The sequence below is a fragment of the Juglans regia genome, chromosome 8 (assembly GCF_001411555.2).
Source record: "Juglans regia cultivar Chandler chromosome 8, Walnut 2.0, whole genome shotgun sequence".
NCBI lineage: Eukaryota > Viridiplantae > Streptophyta > Magnoliopsida > Fagales > Juglandaceae > Juglans > Juglans regia.
Window position 1 is genome coordinate 23,856,527 of NC_049908.1, and position 22,734 is coordinate 23,879,260.

The 22,734-nt window shown below is 36.4% G+C and overlaps 4 protein-coding genes across 6 annotated transcripts; 2 read left to right on the top strand and 2 right to left on the bottom strand.

Moving 5' to 3' along the window:
• Nucleotides 1-74: 74 nt before the first annotated feature.
• On the bottom strand, nt 75-3,120 carry LOC108982181 (L-ascorbate peroxidase 3-like). The gene is made up of 9 exons (XM_018953479.2): nt 2,909-3,120; nt 2,470-2,594; nt 2,248-2,297; nt 1,887-1,952; nt 1,762-1,810; nt 1,306-1,388; nt 1,128-1,210; nt 908-1,010; nt 75-495 (listed from the first exon to the last, which is right to left on the bottom strand). The coding sequence occupies exons 1-9, from the start codon at nt 3,019-3,021 to the stop codon at nt 283-285; spliced, it is 885 nt and encodes a 294-aa protein (XP_018809024.1). The 5' UTR covers nt 3,022-3,120; the 3' UTR covers nt 75-282.
• A 6,097-nt stretch (nt 3,121-9,217) lies between these two features.
• LOC118349213 (uncharacterized mitochondrial protein AtMg00810-like) lies at nt 9,218-10,492 on the top strand. Its single transcript, XM_035692828.1, has one exon. The coding sequence runs from the start codon at nt 9,218-9,220 to the stop codon at nt 10,490-10,492; it is 1,275 nt and encodes a 424-aa protein (XP_035548721.1).
• Nucleotides 10,493-13,745: 3,253 nt separating this feature from the next.
• On the top strand, nt 13,746-18,439 carry LOC109001674 (protein ALTERED PHOSPHATE STARVATION RESPONSE 1-like). Its single transcript, XM_018979049.2, has 4 exons — nt 13,746-14,882; nt 15,019-15,218; nt 15,578-15,801; nt 16,966-18,439. The coding sequence occupies exons 1-4, from the start codon at nt 14,195-14,197 to the stop codon at nt 17,747-17,749; spliced, it is 1,896 nt and encodes a 631-aa protein (XP_018834594.2). The 5' UTR covers nt 13,746-14,194; the 3' UTR covers nt 17,750-18,439.
• Nucleotides 18,440-18,519: 80 nt separating this feature from the next.
• LOC109001681 (L10-interacting MYB domain-containing protein-like) lies at nt 18,520-21,915 on the bottom strand. 3 transcript variants are annotated; one of them, XM_035693447.1, is made up of 5 exons: nt 21,628-21,822; nt 20,380-20,554; nt 20,234-20,290; nt 19,599-19,955; nt 18,520-19,272 (listed from the first exon to the last, which is right to left on the bottom strand). In XM_035693447.1, the coding sequence occupies exons 2-5, from the start codon at nt 20,401-20,403 to the stop codon at nt 18,730-18,732; spliced, it is 981 nt and encodes a 326-aa protein (XP_035549340.1). In that variant the 5' UTR covers nt 20,404-20,554; nt 21,628-21,822; the 3' UTR covers nt 18,520-18,729. The 3 variants fall into 3 exon arrangements, with proteins under 3 accessions (XP_035549340.1, XP_035549341.1, XP_035549342.1); XM_035693448.1 differs by lacking the exon at nt 20,234-20,290 and having other exon boundaries at nt 21,628-21,820; XM_035693449.1 differs by lacking the exons at nt 20,234-20,290; nt 20,380-20,554 and having other exon boundaries at nt 21,628-21,915.
• Between the last annotated feature and the right edge of the window lie 819 nt (nt 21,916-22,734).

Here is a 22,734-nt window from a genome sequence, read left to right on the forward strand (position 1 = left end):
ATTAAACAGATAAAGATTATTTTGCAGTTTGAAGAATTGAGATGCTGTTAAACTTGAAAGAATAACAGAAACCATGAGGAGGTACGTACAGCTCTAAAAATCATTATTTGTGAACTGGTTCAGTCCAGATTGCAAGCAGGAGTCACATAACACACCACCAGATCTAAATCATTATGAAAGAGGTTCAGTCCAGATTACAGACTAAATTCATTATGAAAGGGTTCAGCCCAGATTGCAGGGGATGCTAACTTGCTTCACTGATTTTGTTGAATACTATATGAATCAGGAGTTGTTCAATTGTGGCTTCTGTGACTTTTCGTAAAAATAACTATATGCATATAGAGAAAGCAACAGCCCAACAGCAATGACAACTCTCACAGTACTTTTTGTCAACATGGTTCTTCTCTTTAAGCCTGAGGAAGGTGGAATGAAGAAGCCTAGTTCTGAAAGTTTCTTGTGTGATGCTGCATAATCTATGAAGAAAGCATCCTCGTCCTGAAACAGAAATTGAAAAACAAAAACCGTGCCCATGCTAATCAAGATGAGAGAAGACATGATGATGCAAGCAAATGAAATGAATTTCTTCCAGACAAAGCTTCGAATAATTTATCAGCTAGTCCTGACGGCCACATATAACAACTCATCGACGGAAATGCCTCTCTTTTCAGAATGATTACAGATAGCAAATACTTCACTACAAATAAATTCTCCCCTAGGTATGTTCAAAATATATCAGGCGAATGACCAGATAAGTGTTTTAAGTAATGCGAAAACAATTTACAGAGAGGCATTATTGTCATATGATAATTAACTATGGTATGTGGATGAACTTTGAGATTATGTGAACATTGTTTTAAATCTCAAACATTTAATACTTTTCTTGTGAAAGGAACATAAGCCGTACTACCTTTGCATATAGCTCAACATAGCTGCGGAACTTGGGATCTTCGACTAAGACCTTGTCCGTGGGGAGCTTCAATAATCCCTTTGAATCACCTTTTAGGAGTTCCCTGATTTTGTCCATCATAACATACATGTACCATGTACAATATCATCTTGTCAAATGAAATTGAGTTTGTTATAGGTATTTCTTCTCTACCAAAATTAAGTTTTCATTGATTTCTTACACAAAGTACGAATTATCAAACTTCAAAGGGTCAGTTGTCCAAGGTAGACTTTCGAATCCTGATCTCTCCTTGTGTGCCTTTCCCTAAAGAAACAAAATGAAAGACAAATTATATAGATGATATGAATTAAAAAAAAAAACTTTTCCACACATATGGTTGAATCTTTGGAGAACTTTACCAATGTGTGGCCTCCAGACAATGCCACAATGTCCTTGTCAGATAAGCCCATGCGATAAAAGACATCTCTTAAATGCTTTGCACCTATAACAAAATGGGACAAGAAGTGAATACAATTGTTCAACATCCCATCTGTTGTGTGTGTGTTTTCTATTACCATGAAATAGACTGTCCCATGTCAATTGCTCCACAATATGCATGTACTGATAAGACTCAGAGTAAAGATACTACTTATACATCAGCCACAGAAGAACCAATTTTTTTTTTAATATTTATTATACATCTGCGCCGTGATGGATAGCTTAGCATATTCATGTTCACTTTTAACAATCTTCAAAGAAGAGATATAAAACCTATACTTCATTCCATCATCATGAATCAAACAGCAAACTGAGGTAGCTTATGTTTCATAGGAAATCACCCTTAACAACTAAAGCAACTTGGTTTAATAACATACCTTGTCTGGCATCAGGAAGGCGCCCTTCTTCAGGAGATTCCAATGAATCCTACTTGAAGGTCAAGAAAATTAAAAAAGAGTACAGATCATGGATAGGTGCTATAGAAATTCTTCCATGAATATACCTTCCTTCCTGGAACAAAGTCAATAGAGGGGCCTCCAGTGACTTCCACTGCAACAATGCCAGCAAGCTAAAAATCCAAAAGCGTAGTTGAAGATGAGTTAAATCTGTAACACAGCTTAATGATCCCAAGCTGCTTTAAAAATTAACTTATATATTTATATTATATGGTAATTTTTAATGAAGAATGCTATGCATCCGCCATTGTTCATTCCCACACCTTACACCCTATGAAAAAATGAGTGGGAGTGTTTTCCATAGAGTGTCGGGTGTGAAGTAGTGAATAGTAGCTGATCAGAGAATTTTTCATTTTTAACACCACGTAGTTGAAGACAAATGTATGCTTCCCGAAACAGAATCGTAACCTGGTAGAGATCGGCATATGTAATCTTTGGATGTTTAGCCTTTACTTCTTCTGACATCAAAACGAAGACACAAACCCAGGAACAGTGAGAAGACAACCAATGCAAAATTAGGTGCAAAATATCAATTCATTTCCCTGGAGAACAAACTAAGCTCTAAACTTCTTGACCCACCCGTAATCATATTTGCTAAACTATATTACACATTAAGCTGTAAAAGCTCACCGCAGAATCCAACTGCGATTTCCAAACCAGCATTTGCACCATGTTTCAACTCCACCCCACTCCTGATTGAGCCATTAGGACCTCCAGTCTTCGTTTTTTCATCGTAGGTCCCAGCATTATGCCACCTGTCCCAGCAATATGCATGGTTAATGTCCTGTACCGTACCCTTGCGTGCATGCTTAAGATCAATCATAACGTTTTAAAATAACATGCCTAAATAGTTAATTCTTTGTTTGGTCAATCAGCAATGGTGAGAAGATCAGAAAAGAAGAAAAATTACAACTTTCCAAGATTACGGCGACAAGAAGCATGACATTTTCAATTTTCATTTCCATTCTCTCTTTCCGTAGTTTTCTCTGGAACGAAACGGGGAATGAATTGCTAAAGCAGACAGAGAGAGAGAGAGAGAGAGAGAGAGAGAGAGAGAGAGAGAGTTTACGCTAAACGGAGCATTATAGGAGCGCATTGTTTGCTGTAGATGAGAGCGCGAAGGTCTCGACGAGCCTTTTCGATTTCGTTGCGGTAGTCTGCGTCAACTACTGGTGCAGCCATGAGAGTTAGCGAGCTTGCTTCACAGAGAAGTACGTACTATGCTTCTCAACCAAGAAAAAAGAACAAAACGAAGAAGCAATATAAACAAAATGGGATTGGTTCTCGCCCGCCTAGCTTTGTGTATATATATAAAGGGGATGATTGAAGGGAGAGGGTCTCGACGGAGAACAAGGAAAAGGATTGAATTTTTGCTGTCGAAGGAAGGAAGGAAGCAGGCTTCGTGTCCGAGTTTATTAGAATTGCTGTCGAGGGAGGGAAGGAACAAGAAGCAAGTGCAAGGCTTGGAATTGGAGTTTGGCTTATGCTGTCTAGCAACTGCAAGATAACGGTTGCAGCTTAGGGAGTTTTAGCATTTCCTATTTTGAAAAAAATTAATTTTTTAATAATAAATCTTATTTTTTTTTCAAAACGACTACATAATTTTTAAACATTCCACGATTACATGAAGCATTACTCTATAAATTTTATTTACGATATATTAGTTATTGATTGATATGAAAATTCTAAAATTTGAACTTAAAAAAAAATTGATAAAATGAGTTTTATATGTAAAATTTGAAATACATGTATCACTATTCTTAAAAATGATAAATATAAAATTTATATTTAAAAAAATAAAGTTTTTAATTGTGCATCCCATTACTTTTTTTAAAAATTTGCATGAGACTTGAACACTAAAACTGCATCTAATATTATTATTTTTTAAATTTTTTATTTTAAAAATAAAAATTTATTTAACAATAATATTGCCATAACTTGATATAAATATTTTACAATACTATTATATCACGATACGTCAATTTATAATTATTTTTTTTTTAAGATTTACATAACAGCCCACAATAATAAAGACTCGTGATGTCGATGCATCTCTACAAAAGTATACTCATCATGCACAACTTTCTGCTTGTCCTGGGGCTCCTTCACCTACAACTAGTGGGTCTCTTTCGTAAATATCTCTTGAAGAATTAAAAATAGTTTGTGGCAAAACTGATCATGTTAGCAACTATTTTCGGTAAGAGTTATAATTTATCTCTAATCATCCTTACCAAAGCCCTCTACCATCTTCTTTACCCATAAGACTTGTTTAAGATTTGTAAAAGGACGAAATTTATAAATTAACGTAATTTGATGTGAGATCGTGAAATTTATTTTATAATAAAAAAATTATAATATGACGTATCATATTAATCACGTCTATTTACCCATAGTGGAGAAAAAAGATTTTCTTGCAATCTTTAGTGTCAACAAAACTTGTGCTTATAATTTTTGTATAGAATGTCTGGTTGGAACATGTATCTTCTCATGTTATTCAACTTTTGAAAATAAAGGAGCAATGTCTGTGTTGAATACGTATTTCACAGCTTCTCACATGCGATTACATGCAACCAAAGAATAAAGAGACTTGGAGCTTCGACGGGACACATTCGATGTCTAAGTCAGCCAATAATAATATGATTTCTCGGATCCAAAATTCAGATGATCTCATAATCATATTTGAACCCTATAAATAGAGTTTTGCGACTTTTTCGGATAATATTCGATAATCATCTCTTATGTTATTTGAAATTCAAGCCTTAAGGATTTTAAGACTTATCTTTTCTCCAAATGAGTTGATATATTTTCATCTCGAAATACTCGGACAATTAGTGGTCTGGCTTTATTCAGACGAGACTTGCATGGGATTAGAACATTGGCAATGGACTAGCTAAATGCCAATGCAAGTCTAAACTTTAGCTAGATGTGAGAAAAAACCTCTATATTGGACTAGCCAATGGTCCAAAGCTTAAGACTTGATGAATAGTAAATTTTAAGTCTTCTCCAAATATGGCTAGCTACTATTCACAATAGAAAGCAATATTTAATTATTTCATCACTTCCCTCTCTCTTTGAATAGTAAAACATACATAGCATGTAATTATTTCTACTGATTGATAGAGTAGACACATTATTTCTACAAAACATGAAGATCTAAGAAATATATAAATTATATTTACAAAAAATAAAAATAAAAATAAAAATAAAATAAAAAATATAATATAATATTATTATTTGAAGTTTATAATGGTTAGTCTAATGTGGACTCACCTAGTCAAAAATTGATATTATAGCCAAAAATTAAGATTCTAGCCAAATTTTAGATTTGACAATGGCTAGACCATTACCAATGCTCTTAGCCCTTATATTCACTAGCTTACTGGACCATGCCCTAGCCCAAGCCCACGATAATACCCAATGGGCCCTAAGGAGAGGATTAAGCCTCTTCTAGTATGTTACATCTATATTATTTAATTATAAAAGAGTTTGGTAATAGAATTGTAACACCCCGTATTATTTTTTTAGTGTATTTTTTTTAATTGAATGATTATTTGTTATTAATTTAAAATTTGATTATCTTGTTTTAAATTTTCAGATTTTATTGGGCTTATTTTTTTTTTTATGATTTTTAATTTGTGAAAATTAAATTTGACATGTTTCCTTAATATTAATTATTGTTATGCATTTAATTTTCTTTTCATATTAAATTAACTTCTTGTTGGATTTAATTATTTATTTTCATTTTAATCACTGCGTTTGAATTATTTTTTTTCACTTGCTGTTTTAAAATCGTCTCCGTTGGATCATTTTTTTTATGACCCAAGATGTGAGGATTAGACCTCATTTCTTTCCCTACATCTTCTCTTTCCTCATTTCTTTTTTCTTCCTTTCTCTTTTCTTCTCTTCTTTTTTTTTTTCCTTCTTCTCCTGGCCTTTCCCCATGCGCCGCAACCCCCCTTCCTCTCTCTCTCCGTCCGATCCTCCTTCTGACCCCAGCGCCGCCGTGCGCCGGCGGTGGTCGACACCGCCCGGCTTCCCAGCACCCCTACCCACCGGCGACCTCCCCCTCCGGTTTCCAGCCCCAGCCGCGCCGCCATTAGCCTCCACGCACCACACGAAGCCGCGGCATTCCTTGCGCCGCTGCGCCGCCGTCGCGCCACCTTCGGCCACCATCTTCTCACCACATCATCATCGACCTTCTAGCAACCTAATGCACCCATCCTTAGCTCCGATCTGTCACCGGTGAAGCCCCATCTATCTCCATCTCCAATTTGAGCATTTTGGCCTTAAACCACCGCCCACGCCGCCATTCACGGCCAACCACCACCACCACTAGCTTCACCGACATCCCTAAGCCCTACCCTATCAATCTCGGGTCTTCGTTTGCACCCGTTTAAGAGTGGATTTTTGAGACCCACGGCCATAGTCTTTTTCGTGTTGGCGATAACAGAGCATTATCCTCTGGAGATAATCAAGGCAACAATCAAACAGAAAATCAATCCAAGCATCAAGGAGCAATACATGGCAATATAGACGTTGTACAAATGTATAGGAATTGATTAGTTGTAAATATAGAAAGTTTAGATATCTTTCCTTTTATAACTTGTACTGTTATTATTAGTTTTTTAATACTTGTAACAGTTTCCTATATAATGAAGAATCCTACGCCATAAGCAATTGCTGTGGTTTCACTATTGTCTCTAAAATCCTTTCATGGTATCAGATTCTATCGGATTAACCTCCACTCGATTCTATGGCCTTAGAAAATTCTTCTACACTCTCCTTTAATACTATGGTTCACATGGTAACAATCAAGCTATCCTCAACCAATTTTCTTCTTTGGCGCAGCCAAGTTGTTCCCCTACTGCAATGTCAAAAATACTATGGATATGTTGATGGCTTAACCCCTATGCCTTCCGCTACCACTGATTCCACAGCCCACAACATTTGGAGGCAAAATGACCAACTAGTCATGAGTCTTCTTCTTTCCTCTCTCACGGAGGAAGCACTCTCTATTGTCATTGGTCTCACAACATCAAGAGAAGTCTGGAATGCTCTTGAGACTGCCTTTAGTCACAAATCTAAGGTTCGTGAACTTCAAATAAAAGATGAACTTCATCTCATGAAGCGTGGCTCTCGCAGTATTTCTGAATACTCTCGAGTATTCAAGGCCCATTGTGATCAATTGGCAGCAATGGGACGTCCAGTCGAAGACACTGACAAAGTGCACTGGTTTTTACGTGGTCTAGGCCACGAGTTCTCTACTTTCTCTACCACTCAACTATATTTAACTCCTATTCCAAGTTTTAAAGATATTGTTCCTAAAGCAGAAAGCTTTGATCTTTTTTCCAAGTCTATTGATCATAATGCAGGTGGTACCTCTACCTATGTGGCTCATTCATCCTCTGCATCTTCCAACCGAAATGCAAGGCCAAATAATAATCAAAACCGATATAAAGGAGGCCAATCAAAGGTAGGAAATCGTGGCAAGCAGCAGTATAGGAGACCCCCTCGATGTCAAATATGTCGTGAAGAAGGCCATTATGCCACGGACTGCAAGATCAGATACACAAAATCTGATGCAAACATTACTGAAGCACTTGCCAATTGCACCATCAGCAACGACACAGCAGATTGGTACACTGATACAGGAGCATCTGCACACATGACTTCCGATGTGTCTCAACTTGATAAGGTGGAACCTTACACTGGTAAGGACAGAGTTATTGTTGGTAATGGATCATCCCTACCCATTACACACATGGGTTCCTGCTCTCCCACTCCAACTCTTAAATTAAATGATGTTCTTGTGGTGCCAAACTTAACCAAAAATCTGCTTTCTGTCAGTAAATTAACCAATGATTTTCCTTTCTCTGTTTCCTTTACTGACAATGATTTTATCATACAGAATCTTCAAACTCGAAAGGTGGTGACAAGCGGTAATCGTGTAGATGGACTCTATGTACTGAAGCGTGGAAACCATGTTTTTTCTACTGTCATTAGCAAGCACAATTTATGTAATTCCTTTGACACTTGGCATGCCCGTTTAGGCCATGTATCATCCCCAATAATTTCCATGCTTAATAAGAAAGGTCTTCTATCTGTCACCTCTATATTGCCAAATCCATCTTTGTGTGTTAGTTGTCAAAAGGCTAAAAGCCATAAACTACCTTTTTCAACAACTGATAGTCGATCCAAAACAATTTTAGGACTCATACATTGCGACTTATGGGGTCCGGCACCGATACATTCCATCTCTGGATATTGATATTATGTTGTTTTTATCGATGATAACTCTCGTTTCACTTGGTTCTATCCATTAAAACACAAAACTGATTTTTATCAAACCTTTATCAAATTTCAAACACTTGTTGAAAATCAATTCTCGGCAAAGATAAAAAAATTTCAAAGTGATGGGGGAGGTGAATTCACAAGTATCATTTTTTAGTCTCACTTAGTCAAATGTGGTATTCACCATCAGCTCTCTTGCCCTTATACACCCTCTCAAAATGGTAGAGCCGAGAGAAAACATAGACACATCACCGAGACCGGCTTGACAATGCTTTTTCATGCCAATGTTCCTCTTCATTTTTGGGTTGAAGCCTTCAGTACAGTAGTTTTTACCATTAATCGCTTGCCCACATCTATCTTGAATGGAGCTTCTCCATTTGAAATTCTGCATGGTAAGTCTCCCACCTATGCCATATTTCGAATTTTTGGCTGCTTATGTTTCCCATACTTGCGAGATTATACTAAACACAAGTTTGAACCAAGAAGTCTCCCATGTAATTTTCTCGGTTACCACTCCTCATACAAAGAATTTCGATGTCTAGATCCTAAATCACATCGAGTATTTGTCACTCGACATGCTCGGTTTGATGAGACAGTTTTTCCATCATCTTCATCCAATATGGAACCTTCTCATGCACTCTCAGATTATATTTCTTTTCATGATCCCAGTCCATCCAATTATCCTTTGTCCAGCATTAATTCTTCTGCAGGTTCTCAGACGTTACCATCAATCACACTGTCCAAGCCATGTAAATCATGTGCCTTGGAGTTGAACACATCTCGGAGTTCACCAATATCACTGCCTCATGTGCCTACTCCAATAGCTGAGCAAGTTCCATAATTGCCGCTTGTGCCTACTTCACAAATTGAGCCTTCCTCAGATATGCCGCATGCACCAGCTCAAAATTCTTCAACAAATCAGAATTCTCATTCCATGTTAACACGTGGAAAAGTTGGTATCTCAAAGCCTAAACATTACAATTATGTTTGTCCACTTCCTTCTTCTCCTTTATTATCATCAGTATTAGTAATGAAGGAACCAAAATGATTCAAAAGTGCTGCCAAATCACCCAAATGGCTAGCTGCAATGGAAGATGAACTTAGTGCTCTCACTCACAATCAAACATGGGAACTAGTTCCTAGACCATCTGCTACTAATGTGGTTGGATCCAAATGGGTTTTTCGGATCAAATATCATTCGGATGGCTCCATTGATAGGTTCAAAGCACGCCTTGTTGCCAAAGGCTATACTCAACTATATGGACTTGATTTTAATGACACATTTAGTCCAGTTGTTAGAGCTTCTACAGTTCGCATTGTACTCTCTATTGCAATATCTCGTGGCTGGAACATACGTCAACTTGACGTTAAAAATGCATTCTTGCATGGTCTTCTACAAGAAGAGGTTTATATGGAACAACCATCAGGATATATTGATGCTTCCCATCCAAATCATGTTTGTCGTCTCAAGAAGGCAATCTATGGTTTGAAACAAGCACCGAGAGCATGGTTCCATCGCTTTAGCCATTTTTTAATCAAAATTGGTTTCAATGGCAGCAAAGCCGATTCTAGTTTATTTGTTCATTCATCAGACAATGGCATCATTTACTTACTCTTATACGTGGATGATATTGTCATCACAGGTAGCAATGTGTCTCTCATTGACACTTTCATTAACAAGCTACGGCAAGAGTTTTCTATGAAGGATCTTGGCAATCTAAATTATTTTTTGGGCCTAGAAGTAACTCATTCTAAAAAGGGAATGTTCCTCAGCCAAGTGAAGTATGCAAGAGATATTCTTATCCGAACTGATCTCCATGATTCAAAGCCAATTGCAACACCAATGATTGTCTCCAATCATTTGACTACTGATGGTCCTCTCTTTCATTCACCAACAACTTATCGATCCCTTGTTGGTGCACTACAGTATCTCACCATTACTCGGCTGAATATCACACATGTAGTAAATTCAGTAAGTCAATTCATGCATTCACCAAGAGAACAACATTTTCAAGCCGTAAAAAGAATTCTCAGATATGTTAAAGGAACTCTTCATTTCGGACTCAACATCAGTCCATCAAGCAATCTCAACATCTCGGCTTTTTCAGATGCCGATTGGGCTGGTTGTCCAGAAACTAGTCGATCAACATCAGGATATGCCATTTTTCTGGGTAACAATTTAATCTCATGGACCTCCAAAAAGCAGTCCACAGTATCTCGATCTTCGGCAGAATCTGAATATAGAGCATTAGCACTCACTGCAGCTGAAGTTAAATGGTTGTTAAACATTCTTCATGATTTACAAATTCAACCACCAGAACAGCCAACTTTACTTTGTGCAACACAAGTGCCATTTTCATGACTCGAAACCCAGTAGCTCAACGAAGGTCCAGGCATATTGATATTGATATTCACTTTGTTAGGGAATTAGTCTGCAATGGTATATTGAAGATTAAACATGTGCCATCCACCTTACAAATAGCAGACATATTCACCAAAAGTCCATCAAAACCTCTGTTTCTACTATTTCGATCCAAGCTTCGCGTGTTGCCAACCACGCTTGACTTGAGAGGGGATGTTGGTGATAACAGAGCATTATCCTCTGGAGATAATCAAGGCAGCAATCAAACAGAAAATCAATACATGGCAATATAGACGTTGTACAAATGTATAGGAATTGATTAGTTGTAAATATAGAAATTTTAGATATCTTTCCTTTTATAACCTGTACTGCTATTATTAGCTTTTTAATACTTGTAACAGTTTCCTATATAATGAAGAATCCTACGCCATAAGCAATTGCTGTGGTTTCACTATTGTCTTTAAAATCCTTTCATTTTGCACTGTTTTGTTGCTACGTTGCCGTTTCCAGCACCTCCGTGATCTTTCAAAAATTATATTATAACATTGTAAGTATTTTTCCCAAAGAACTTTTGAGATTTAAATGTATTTCTACGCTAATTCATATTTACTGTGAATTTGTTGGTTGTGCCGGACTGAGTCCGAGGAGGAATGGGGTCGGTTGGATTTGATGGAATTGTTTGTGTGAGATTGGTTTATGCTATGAAATTTGTTGGCTATTTCGGATTTAAATATTGATGTTTTGAGTTTGACGTTGGTCATGGTGGATATTAGTGATTTTTTTAGGAAGTGGTGATATACTTTGGGATTATGATGATTTTTAAGTTTTGAGAAATTAAGATAGATTATTTTAGAAGTTTAGGCTTAAATATAGAAATCTATGATTGGTTGAAAACTTACGTAAACTGTGTGATTATTTTTTATAGGTGACGATTTATAGTCGACTCAACATTTTTGATGAAATTTTTGAAAAGCTAAGTTGCTCAGGTAAGCGGGGTTCATATACTAGTTTTGCATAAAAGAAATAAAATGAGGTTGACTTTGAGAATAAATGTGTTTATTTTCTTTTTGAAAGAAATGATCTGAAAACAACCTCAGATGTTTATTCTGCATATGCATAAATTCAATATAAGAGAAAGTGTTTTCTGTCATGACTGGTGTAGACATGAGCTAGTTTTGTGCACTTGTTTTTGAACTATGTAAAAGAGCGAATAAAGAATTCTAAAAGTTTTGTTATGAACAAATGATAATATTTTGTTTATGTTTATCTCGAACATGTGAAATGATCTGAAACTTTTCAGTGTTTTGTTTTTATATGATATGTCATCTGAAAACCTTGGTATGAAGTTCTGATTCTGTATATGATTGTAATCGGATTTTCGATAAAATCCGTTCTGTTTCTGTTAAGGCCCAGCCACGGGTATAATGGTGGTTTATAACCCTATCATGGGGGTGAAACATGGAAAATGGCACAGCCACGGGTATAATGGTGGTTTATAACCCTACCACGGGGGTGAAACATGGAATATGGCCCAGCCACGGGTATAATGGTGATTTATAACCCTACCACGGTGGTTAAACATGGTATTGTCCCGATGTGATATTAAACGATGATAAGATTATAATGTTTCAGTTTAGAAATGACAACGGATTCTTTTTTTGGAATAAGTTTATTTTTCTGAAAATTTCGCTCTAATGTTTTTGTACAAGTTTTGTTTCTGCATTCTGAAAGTAAATGTTTTGTTCGGCTTATCAAATGTTATAAATGCTCATGTTTACATGCTAGTATATGCTCTCTGCTTACTGAGTTGTTGATAACTCACCCCGTTAATCTTCATAATATTTCAGATGACATCGATGGCTCAGCTGAAGATCAGTATTAGAGTCTATGGAGAAGATTAGCATTGATTTGTTGTTGGGTATCTCATGATATTAGTGTTGGTGTTGGAGGTTAATTATCTTTCTTAAGTTTGCTTCAATGGATTTAGATGGTTTATGGAGACTTATGTTAATGTTATATTATTTCTAGTTGTTATTTGAGACATGAAGAAGAGTTGATTTTATTTGGGTTGTTGGATTGAATATTGGATAGACGAGTTTATTTGATTTATTTAATTGAAGTATTTACGTTCGATTTGAGGTTTGAGAAAATGGATATATTCTTGAATTTGGAAGTACTCTAGCCTTGTTAGAGTTAATTATCAGGTTTTATGAGTTAACTCTTTGGACTCTCGGAATCGGGGCGTTACAAGAATTGTTTTGAAAATGTTATTCTTAAATTACTAATTATAATAAGTTAAAATTATTGCATCATCAGCAATGGGTCCGGACATCCAACTAATTCAAATTAATTGAAAAATTCAGGTTCATACACATGCTAAACTCGAGCTCATGTGGAATTTATATTTTTTTCAAAATGAAAACACAAAAGTTAAAAAGTAAAAGTCTAAAATATTTTTAAAATACAAACAAAGCAGCATTAAAGAACTCTGCAAAAGTATATAAAAAATAAAAAAATATAAAAAAATAATTAATACAACGAAGGAAATGGGACCTCCGGTCGACATTAACCAAGGGCCGGGGGGGACCTCCCCAACTACTCGTGGCTTGGCAATCTGGTGCTTATCAGACGAAGGCTACGTTTCTTAAGTTAAACTGAGTTAAAATGAATATAAAAATTAAATAAAATATTATTTTTTAATATTATTATTATTTTAAAATTTAAAAAAATTAAATTATTTATTATATTTTTTTATTAAAATTTAAAAAAATTATAATAATTAGATAAGATGAGTTGAGATGAGTTTAAAATTTAAAATCACTTTTTAGACTTTCTTATTTTTAGGAGAATAAATTATTTTATGAGTTCTACAATATGCAGTCAGTTTGCGTATTTTTTACGTATTTTATTATTGTGATTAATTAAAATAATTATTTTATATTTAAAAAAATGACGTAACTAATCACATTTTATTTTATGAGTTCTACTGTATGTAGTCAGCTTTGCATATTTTTTCCGTATTTTATTATTATGATTTGTCAAAATAATTATTTTATATTTAAAAAAGTGATGCAACTAATTACATTAATAAAGTGTGTAAAAAATATATAAATAAAATTTTTTGTTATTTTGTAATAAATTCTATAATAAATTATATTTTAAATGATAAATTCGTAGTAAAACTCATTGCACGGGAGCTAATAAGATGCCGTTGGAAGGAAGGCTTAACAAAACGCCCTCATTATTTGCTTCCTCCCTGCAAAATATAAAAATTACAGGCCCTCTGCCCAAGGCTCCTTTCTCCCTGCCACTTCTCAATGCTGTTGCTCTTCTCGCTGTTCCTTCACCGCCACCGCATCGAGTACATCCCAAACCAAGCTACTACACCTTTATTCGCATTGAGAAAGTGAGAGACTGCGTCTGTGTGTGTCAGTTTGTGTGTTTTGGGGGAAGCCAGAAAGGGAAAAAGAAGGTCTGAGATAGTGCAATTTTGAGAGCTAAAAATACAGAGGATTTAGAGAGTACTTGGGCGATCAAGTGAAAGAGTGCGACTCCAGACCAAACATGAAAGAAGAAGACCCTGCTTTGAAGAAACTTCGTTTAACTTTTGGTTCCAACTAGTTCTTCCCGAGCACAGAGAGAGAGAGAGAGAGAGGCAGAGGCAGTTGATCTGGTTAGTGCCTGACATCAGAGCAAGAAAAAATGGGTTGCTGTTCTTCTCGAGTGGAGAGAGTAGAGATCGTGTCACGTTGTAAAGCAAGAAAGAAGTACATGAAGCAACTAGTGAAGGCAAGGCAAGCATTCTCCGCCGCCCACAGCTTGTACCTTCGTTCTCTTCGCAGTACAGGCTCAGCCCTGTTCCAGTTCGCCAATGCCGAAACCAATCTCCACCACATCCGCCGCCGACCCCACCACAATGCCCCACCACCACTCCTCCCCTCTCCAACGCCACCTCCGCCTCCACCGCCAATGAGCCCCAGCTCCGACACGTGGACGTCTATAACAGCCTCCCCAGCTCTTCCGCCGCCGCCTCCACCTCCGCTGGCGTCTTCCACGTGGGATTTCTGGGACCCATTTGTGCCACCGTCGTCTTCTCGGTCCGTGACTGAGGAGGAGTGGGAGGAGGCAACGATGACGGCGTCGGAGGCTGTGGTCACGCCCACCGCCGCAGCAAGCTCTACGCCGCCACCTTCTGTGGTCAGTGGGTTCTCTAAGGACACCACCACCACGAGCTCGCTTGCTATGGTTGTAGCAAGGAACAGTAAAGATCTCGTCGAGATTGTGAAGGAGCTTGATGAGTACTTTCTGAAGGCCGCTGATGCTGGTGGCCAGGCCTCATTGCTCTTGGAAGTTTCAAGCGCTAGCTTTTCTAGTCAGAGCAGTAAAGAAGGTAGGCTTTTTCAAAGGATTTGTGATCATCTCGGTTTTGTTCTACTGCAATGAAATTATAGTAGTATAGACATTTTTTTAGTTTATAGAGAGATTTGTTTCTAATTGTTATGCTTTTTTCAATTGGTTTTGGGCAGGAAAAGCTTACAATCATGGATTTAATTTTAGTCAGTCGTTGTGGACATGGGGCTTGAGTCCAAATTCAAACGGTTTTGGCAAGTTTGGAGGGGAAATGCAGGGAAGTGGTGTTGTGGGAGGGGGTATTGCCGGTGGCAGCCACTGTTCAACTTTGGAGAGGCTATATGCTTGGGAGAAGAAATTGTACCAGGAAGTCAAGGTAATATTAACTCCGCACTTTCTCGGGAACATTCTCTTTGCGGCACCATGCTTTGCTTCCCTTGTGCGCTTGTGCTCGAACTTCCTTTACATAAAGTTAGAACCACAGAAAATGAAAGTAACACTCTATAGTTGTAACCTCTAGGTTATGAGTAGGAAATTTTAAGTTTTCTGCTTAATCACACCATGAGTTTTTTGCTTATCATAAACCTTGATAACTTAACTTTTATCTGTTTCTTTTGTTCTTTTGTGATGACCCCTGGCCCATGTCACGAGATCAAATATATCGTTGCTAATTTTCATTTTATATTTGAGTGTTTTGTTTTTTCTCCTTGCTATGTTCTTGCATGATGCTGTTAGATAGCAGAGACCCTAAAGATAGAGCGAGAGAAGAGGGTGGGGCAGCTAAGGAGTCTAGAGATGAAGAGGGCTGACTATATGAAGACTGAGAAGAGCAAGAAAGAAGTTGACAAGTTGGAGTCGCAAATGATGGTTTCTTCCCAGGCCATAGAGACCACCTCTGCTGAGATTGTCAAATTAAGGGAAACCGAGCTCTACCCACAACTCATTGGGCTTGTCAAAGGGTTAGTCATTTTCTATCCTTCCTTTTTCCAACTCTCTTAGGTAATAGGACAACCACCCTTGACTTCTCAGCCTCTCTCTCCTCACGTGAACTTCTTTGCACTCACCAATCTAGTGGAGAGTGCTTGGATTTAACTTTTGATAGCCATTTTATCCCAACCCAAACAATGACAACAGCAAACAAACGAAAATGGATGAACCATTTGCAGGACATCTTGTACTCAATTCCTATGGCTTTTCTTTGTGAGAGATGTTCCTAGTCTTGAAATGTTTAAAATATATCCAGGAGTCAAGGATTGTGGAATAGCATTCTGACATCTGGTTTGGGTGCTCAAGTTAAAGGCTAAAAGGTAGATAGATGAGCATGTCTGCTTTAGGAGGTGAAAAGTCAACTCTGATGATATATGCTTCATGGTCTTGCAGTGTAAACAAAAGAGGGGAAAAAAAAAATCTTTTGACTGCTTTTGATGGGTTGTTTTCTGCTCTTTGTTCGCTTTTATAGCAAAAATATATGGCCACATCTCAACCCTTTATGTAATCCAAGATTCCAAGATGCAGATCGTCTTTTTTTCCTTTTTCTAAGTGGATGCAGATCATCGTACTCCTATGTTTCATCTGATATTTCGAACAGGCATGCCACCTTTGTTATTTGTTGTTTGTGATGAATGCCGTCTTTTCGAGAAATAAAATATGTTCAGTGGATCTCTCCTTAGAATCAGTCCTTATCTTTGGCTGTCCCCTTTTCTTCTTTTTAGAATGTCTTCCCAAATGAGACAATCTTGTGGCTGTACTGTACGATAATTAGAAGATGTCAACCAAATGGACCATATGTGCTTGTCAATAGAATGTGATGTCTGCTATACCAATAAGCCGTGTGGGTATCCTTGTAATCCTAGAGATGACATTTTTTTTTTTTTTAAGTTTTAATTTCTTAGTTATCTTTATGTTTTGAAATAAAGTTGTCCTTATTTCAATAAAGAATAAGGAAATCCAATGTGACCTGCCTAAGAAATAAATCATGAAAAACAATTATTGTCCTTAGGATTATAAAGATGATGGGAACTATGTATGTTGAATTAATTATAACCAGGTGAATTTATCTTTGAATTGTGTAGGTATATAGATGAAATAATTCTCAACTTTCCTTACTCTTAATGTCTTTGCAGATTGATGTGCATGTGGAGAAGCATGTATGAGTGCCACCAAGTCCAAACTCACATAGTTCAGCAGCTGAAATACCTCAATACCATTCCATCAACTGAACCAACATCCGAGATTCACCGGCAAGCAACTCTCCAGCTCGAGCTTGAGGTCCATCAATGGCACCAGTCATTTTGTTACCTGGTTAAAGCCCAAAGGGATTACATCGAGTCCCTTGTGAGTTGGCTTCGGCTTAGTCTCTTCCAGATCAGCAAAAATCCACTATCCAGAGCTGCCCAGGAATCAAGAATTTACTCACTTTGTGAAGAATGGCACGTTGCACTTGACCAAATTCCTGACAGGGTGGCATCTGAAGGAATCAAGAGCTTCTTAACAGTAATCCATGCCATTGTAGTTCAACAAGCAGACGAGCTTAAGCAGAAGAAAAAGTCAGAATCTGCATTTAAAGACCTTGAGAAGAAGGCGACTGAGCTTAGGTCACTCGAGAGCAAGTATGGTCCATATTCCATGCCAGGATCCTCTGGCACTACGGGCAGCAAGTACCCAGTTGCAGAGAAGCGTGCAAAGGTGGAGATCTTGAGAGCAAGGGCAGTGGAAGAGAAAACTAAGCATGAAAAATCGGTCAGTGTAACAAGGGCAATGACACTGAATAATCTTCAGATGGGCTTTCCACATGTGTTTCAGGCCATAGTGGGATTTTCTAGTGTGTGTACTCAAGCATTTGAATCAGTATACAACAAAACCAAAAGTGCTGATGATGAGCTTAATGTGAAGAGGATACTAAATTGAGAAGAAGACATGGATTAGGCAAAATGTAAGTGACGTTCTTGTGAATTGAAGTGTCCTCTTGGGTAGACAAATTGAACTCCAGCAGAATTGCAGGCCCAACATTGCAGGATTCTTCCCCTCTACAAATTCTTTCGTACAAAGTAATGGTAGAATTCACGACCCTGAAGCCTCCGGAATTTTTCTTGCCAAGGAGGCAAGCCAACTGATACTAGAGGTTGAAGGGGAATGCAACATACCTATGAGTTTTCAATTACATTTTATACCTCCGTTTTTTCTTGCCATGGGAAAGCGTTTGGATGGCTTTACCTCGTGTTTATTTTCAATTTCTAATAAAGGGTTTTGTTGATGTAGTTTGCTATCATTTTGACCCAATGTACGCTACAACTATGTAAGGAGGGTCACCAAGTCTTGTTCATTGCCGTAGATGGTTGGCTTCTGTAAGAGGGCCATGGACACAGATGAGTTATGGGTCGTTGCAATGGTACTTAGAAATTTTGACATCTTTAGATACCCCACTAGAGGTGTGACAGATGAGACGGAGATATCTCATGTTCTGATCGGGTGTCAAGAGATAAGAGAGGCACATGAAGTGAATCCTACTATGAATAAGAGTAAATATTATAACTCACTTTATATGTCTTATCTCTATTCTACTTGAAATTGGAGCCAATCAGAAGAAATATGAGCTAATATCAAGGGACTGCCGGAAAGAGTCTGTGGGCATATCTTTGTACAAATTTAGATTCTTTCAGAGAACTTTTTGAAGGAAATTTATGAACTTGCACAAGAATATATGCGGATCTTGCGCTTGATATCAATATAAAATTCACTGCATATCCGAAAATATTGTTTTAGTATGCCTAACTTTAGAACCAGAACTAAGCATATGTACAAGTCAACTAGTATTTGATCGCTGTTTCACGAAAGGGAATATTGTGCATTAACTAGACATATAGCAGATGACGGATTACTAACAACACTTAACGAGCTGGATATGCGGCACATTTACCTCGCAACCAAATCAAGCGCTTGTCACCTTTGAGAGACAAGAAAACTTCCCTTGCATTGGGTTTGTTGAATAGATCAAGGGCAGCAAAGTAGACCTGTTCATCAACGCCTTGCATCTCATCCAATTCTTTAATACAGTCAGTTATGGTGTATCGGGCATTACGTTGCTGTATAGCAGCTGTCCTTAGCTTTGAAGCAGCTGCCATTTCCATTATAGCTCCTGCAATAACATCATCAATTCCTTTACGACCTCTTTTACGATTTCCGGTTGTACAAGGAGTAGTAGGTCGAGTAGCATTGCAAGCGTCTGGAATGTCATCCACTTCGTCAGAACCCGACGAAGACTCTCCTTGGTAAATGCTCAAGGGTTCTGCACAAGTAACAGGAGTCATCCCTCCCTCATGTTCAGCCAACAGATTGTGTTTCCCATTGGTTGTCGGTTCGGAGAATATGATGCATAGCTCTTTGTAAATTGGGCAGCCAGTGTATTTTAAAGTCTCAGCATCAGGATGTCCCTGCTTGTTATGTTCCATAAGGAGTCAATGATGAATAGTTAATAAAGAACAAAAACCAGCAACCTAGACTGGAGTAACTCCAATATCATACAACTCTTATTGGTCAGAAGTGAGACCAAAATCTGTGGCATTCTCAAGAACATATTTTTCAGAATCAAGCATGCTTTTTCCCCTTGAATGCAAAAACAATAAAAACGTTTTAATCAAACAAGTATCCCATATGCCAAGAAGCCAGTCACGAGGTCATGAAGTTAAAGACAATTCCTCCAGCTCATGCAGGTTTAGATTTTTGTTTGTAAAAGGTAATATATATGAAAGCAACACACCCTGATGTATTCTGTCCATGCTTCATCCTTGCCTATAATAGTCCCCATGGATTCATCCCAACTGAAGTCACGTTGATCAAGAAGTGACTTTACAGTAACATATTGCCTCCTCAAGACTGCATATCGATTCTTCAATTGCTCTTTGTCCCAATTCAGACCTGTTTTCTTGTAGAATTCATCACATATATACCTCCACGCTTTCTTCCCAAAAGAATGTCCGTGTCTGTTCCCTTTTTGAACTAGGTCAATCATTAAGTCTGCCAGTATCTTAGTGAGAGATGATGTCCATCTGGCCCTTGCCTGTTGCTCCTGCTGCTGAGATTGTTGTCTTCTTGCCCAAGTTACTTCGCCTGCCATCTGTAATCCCATAGACAATAGCCCAGGTTCAAAAAAGAAGGGGAGAAAGCCATTGCCAGTTAGATTCATCGCAAACAGCAGTTGTTAAAAAGGCTGCCCAAATAACCTACGTAAAATGTCAGCCGAATGTCGCAAACTACTCAAGGTATAATAAATTTATCATTACTTATATTAAAAAAAACAAAATTTAGGATGAGTTCAAATGGGCACCACCCCAAAAGGGTAAAGAAAAACTGTGAAGGTGAAAATACAGATTGGCATGAGAATGTTCAAGATACCATAACTTTCTTTGACTTCTCTGATTGTTCAGTTCCCACTGTTGCCCTAGAAAATTTCTTTAAGAACACATCAGTGGTTATCTCAAATTAGATTAGTTGAACATTATGAAAGCTTTTCTTCAAATAGACAAATAAAATGTTGTTACCTTCCAAAATAAAACACCAGACATAAGGAGCCTAGCTAACAGAACAGGTTGCCATGTATACACATAATTGCTGGGGTGCGATACTAAGAAATGGTGCTTTGGGTCCAAGAAGAAACAACCAGAGAAATCTATCGAGAAGGGTGCATGTGAAACAACCTATAAATAACTTTAAGACCTGCTTTAGAAGAAACATACAAAATTATGCTACAAAATATTGTGTGTTTATGGACATAAAGTACAATATTTTTCAAACAGACTGAAAGCCAATTCTGGTTAAATAAAATTCATGGGTGTATGTATAACTTTTCTTTGTCCTTAATTGGTAGGTTACACATGTTCCTAGTGGGTCTTAAAGCCACAACTTCACCTTCTATCCCATCCATATGACTAGAAGAGGTTCCATACGAACCAAAGGTCATTGGTCCATTGTTGTAGTATTATTCTTCTTTGAAGGCTCATAAAATCTGATAATTAACTTACTGAAGATAAATTGCAGAAGAAATAAAATCAGAAGTAATCATTGATAACTTAAAAAGACTAGTGCATGATACTGAATGCATAGGACTACCAAAGGAGTATGAGAAAGTCTTACTCCACCTCTCTAACGAATTCAACACAGATTTTCAAACAAACAAATATCTGAAACATGCATTGTTTTATTTCAGAATCTGTATAACCCCAAAACATTAGAACAAAATTCGTCTTCCAAGTCACAGACTTAGCCCATTCATGAAAATTTCAGCTATCATTATTGTTATATTATTTTTAGTAATAATATTGTTATATTAAGCATTAAACCTTTTCTAAAAGCTCCTTAAGAAACCCAAAACTGGATATCACATTCCATACAATGCAATCCCTCCAATTTGTACGGCTCATATAAAATAAAACCACCAATTCCTCTAAAGATTAACGAAGAAAAATATTGCATTAAAACCGTGTGCTTAGAATATGGGTTACCAAATACAATCTCTACAAATAAGACCCCACCAACAACATAGAGAACACTCGAAACTGCATTCATGCTCACACAAAAAACCTAATGTAAGCCCACAAACAATAATAATCAGCAAAAACCAAAACATAATGTATAGTTCAGTACAAATTGATTATATTATGCCCAATTTAGATTTTTTAGCAAACCAACTCATAATTAAAAAACGCCATGCATTGAAAAAGTGAGAGAATGTTTACATTCTACACCCAGATTCAGAACCCTAAATAGGCAGAGAGAGGAAAGCAATTCACCTTTTGGGAAAAGTCGTTACTCCGTGGCGTTGGAGAATGATTTGTAAATGAGATTTTGTACGCAAAAGAAATAAGTTTATAGTTAAATAGAAACTACTTTTTTAAATAGCCAAATCTCGGATATTATCATATTACGAACGGCGTTTTCCGGTTAATAAAATCGTCATTCTTCCTTGACTAATGCCCAGATACAAACCGTAAAGGCATATGGCTTGAGCCTTGATGGGACAACAAACCTTCAAAATTGAAGTTTTGGGTTCTAACTTCTAACCCCTCTTCGGCTCAAAATAAAAAAAGGAAAATTTTATTCATCATACTATCATTTTACTTTCATTCCATTAAGTATAATGTGATATATTTATCACTATTTAATAATTATTTATTACAAACTTTTTTATTATTTAATAATGATAAATATACTACATATCATTGAATATGATTAAAATAAGATAAAAATATAATGTATAGTATTACTCAAATTTTTAATAATTTTTTTTTTTTATATTTTGTAAAAGCATTCCATATATTAATTAATATTTTTATTTTTATTTAAAATTATCATTTTTCAACTATTTTTTATATCAACCTAATTATCCAATATAATATAACCTTATTTACAAAAAATATTTATTAAAAAATCTGGACATAATATAGCCTTATTTACTAAAGAAAGTTTTAAAAAGAATTTCATAAAATTTTGTTGATTATTTGTGAATAAAATATGAGTTTGACCGGTGAATAGTAACTCTTCTATTTTGGAATAACTATTTTTTCATTATATAATAATAAAATAATATAAGATGAATTTAATTTTAATTATTCATATCAAATCTCTACATTAAATTATACATTTGTTTATTATATAGTAATAAATAACTAATAATTTCAAAAATATTTAATTTTTTAATTATTAATTTAATTTATTTTATCATATTTTACTATTCTACCTATTATATATTAATTAATAATCATATTCTTATTAAATTAATATATCACTAACTCAAATTAATATATCAATTTAAAAAATATTTTAATTTTTTTAATTATGAAATTATTTTATTTTATCATATTTTACTATTCATAATATTATATATTAATTAGTAATCA

Bases quoted from the DNA above. Each gene is read 5' to 3' on its own strand.
- LOC108982181 (XM_018953479.2), bottom strand. From the start codon at position 3,021: ATGGCTGCACCAGTAGTTGACGCAGACTACCGCAACGAAATCGAAAAG. The intron at 2,595-2,908 runs GTAAACTCTCTC...TTGCTGGGACAG, and splicing joins CCTATAATGCTCCGTTTAGC to GTGGCATAATGCTGGGACCT. The intron at 496-907 runs GTAGTACGGCTT...TTTCTGTTTCAG, and splicing joins ATGTTGAGCTATATGCAAAG to GACGAGGATGCTTTCTTCAT.
- LOC118349213 (XM_035692828.1), top strand. From the start codon at position 9,218: ATGGAAGATGAACTTAGTGCTCTCACTCACAATCAAACATGGGAACTA.
- LOC109001674 (XM_018979049.2), top strand. From the start codon at position 14,195: ATGGGTTGCTGTTCTTCTCGAGTGGAGAGAGTAGAGATCGTGTCACGT. The intron at 14,883-15,018 runs GTAGGCTTTTTC...GGTTTTGGGCAG, and splicing joins TAGTCAGAGCAGTAAAGAAG to GAAAAGCTTACAATCATGGA. The intron at 15,219-15,577 runs GTAATATTAACT...TGATGCTGTTAG, and splicing joins AATTGTACCAGGAAGTCAAG to ATAGCAGAGACCCTAAAGAT.
- LOC109001681 (XM_035693447.1), bottom strand. From the start codon at position 20,403: ATGTCTGGTGTTTTATTTTGGAAG. The intron at 20,291-20,379 runs GTAACAACATTT...GTGTTCTTAAAG, and splicing joins CTGGTGTTTTATTTTGGAAG to AAATTTTCTAGGGCAACAGT. The intron at 19,273-19,598 runs GTGTGTTGCTTT...CATAACAAGCAG, and splicing joins CATGGACAGAATACATCAGG to GGACATCCTGATGCTGAGAC.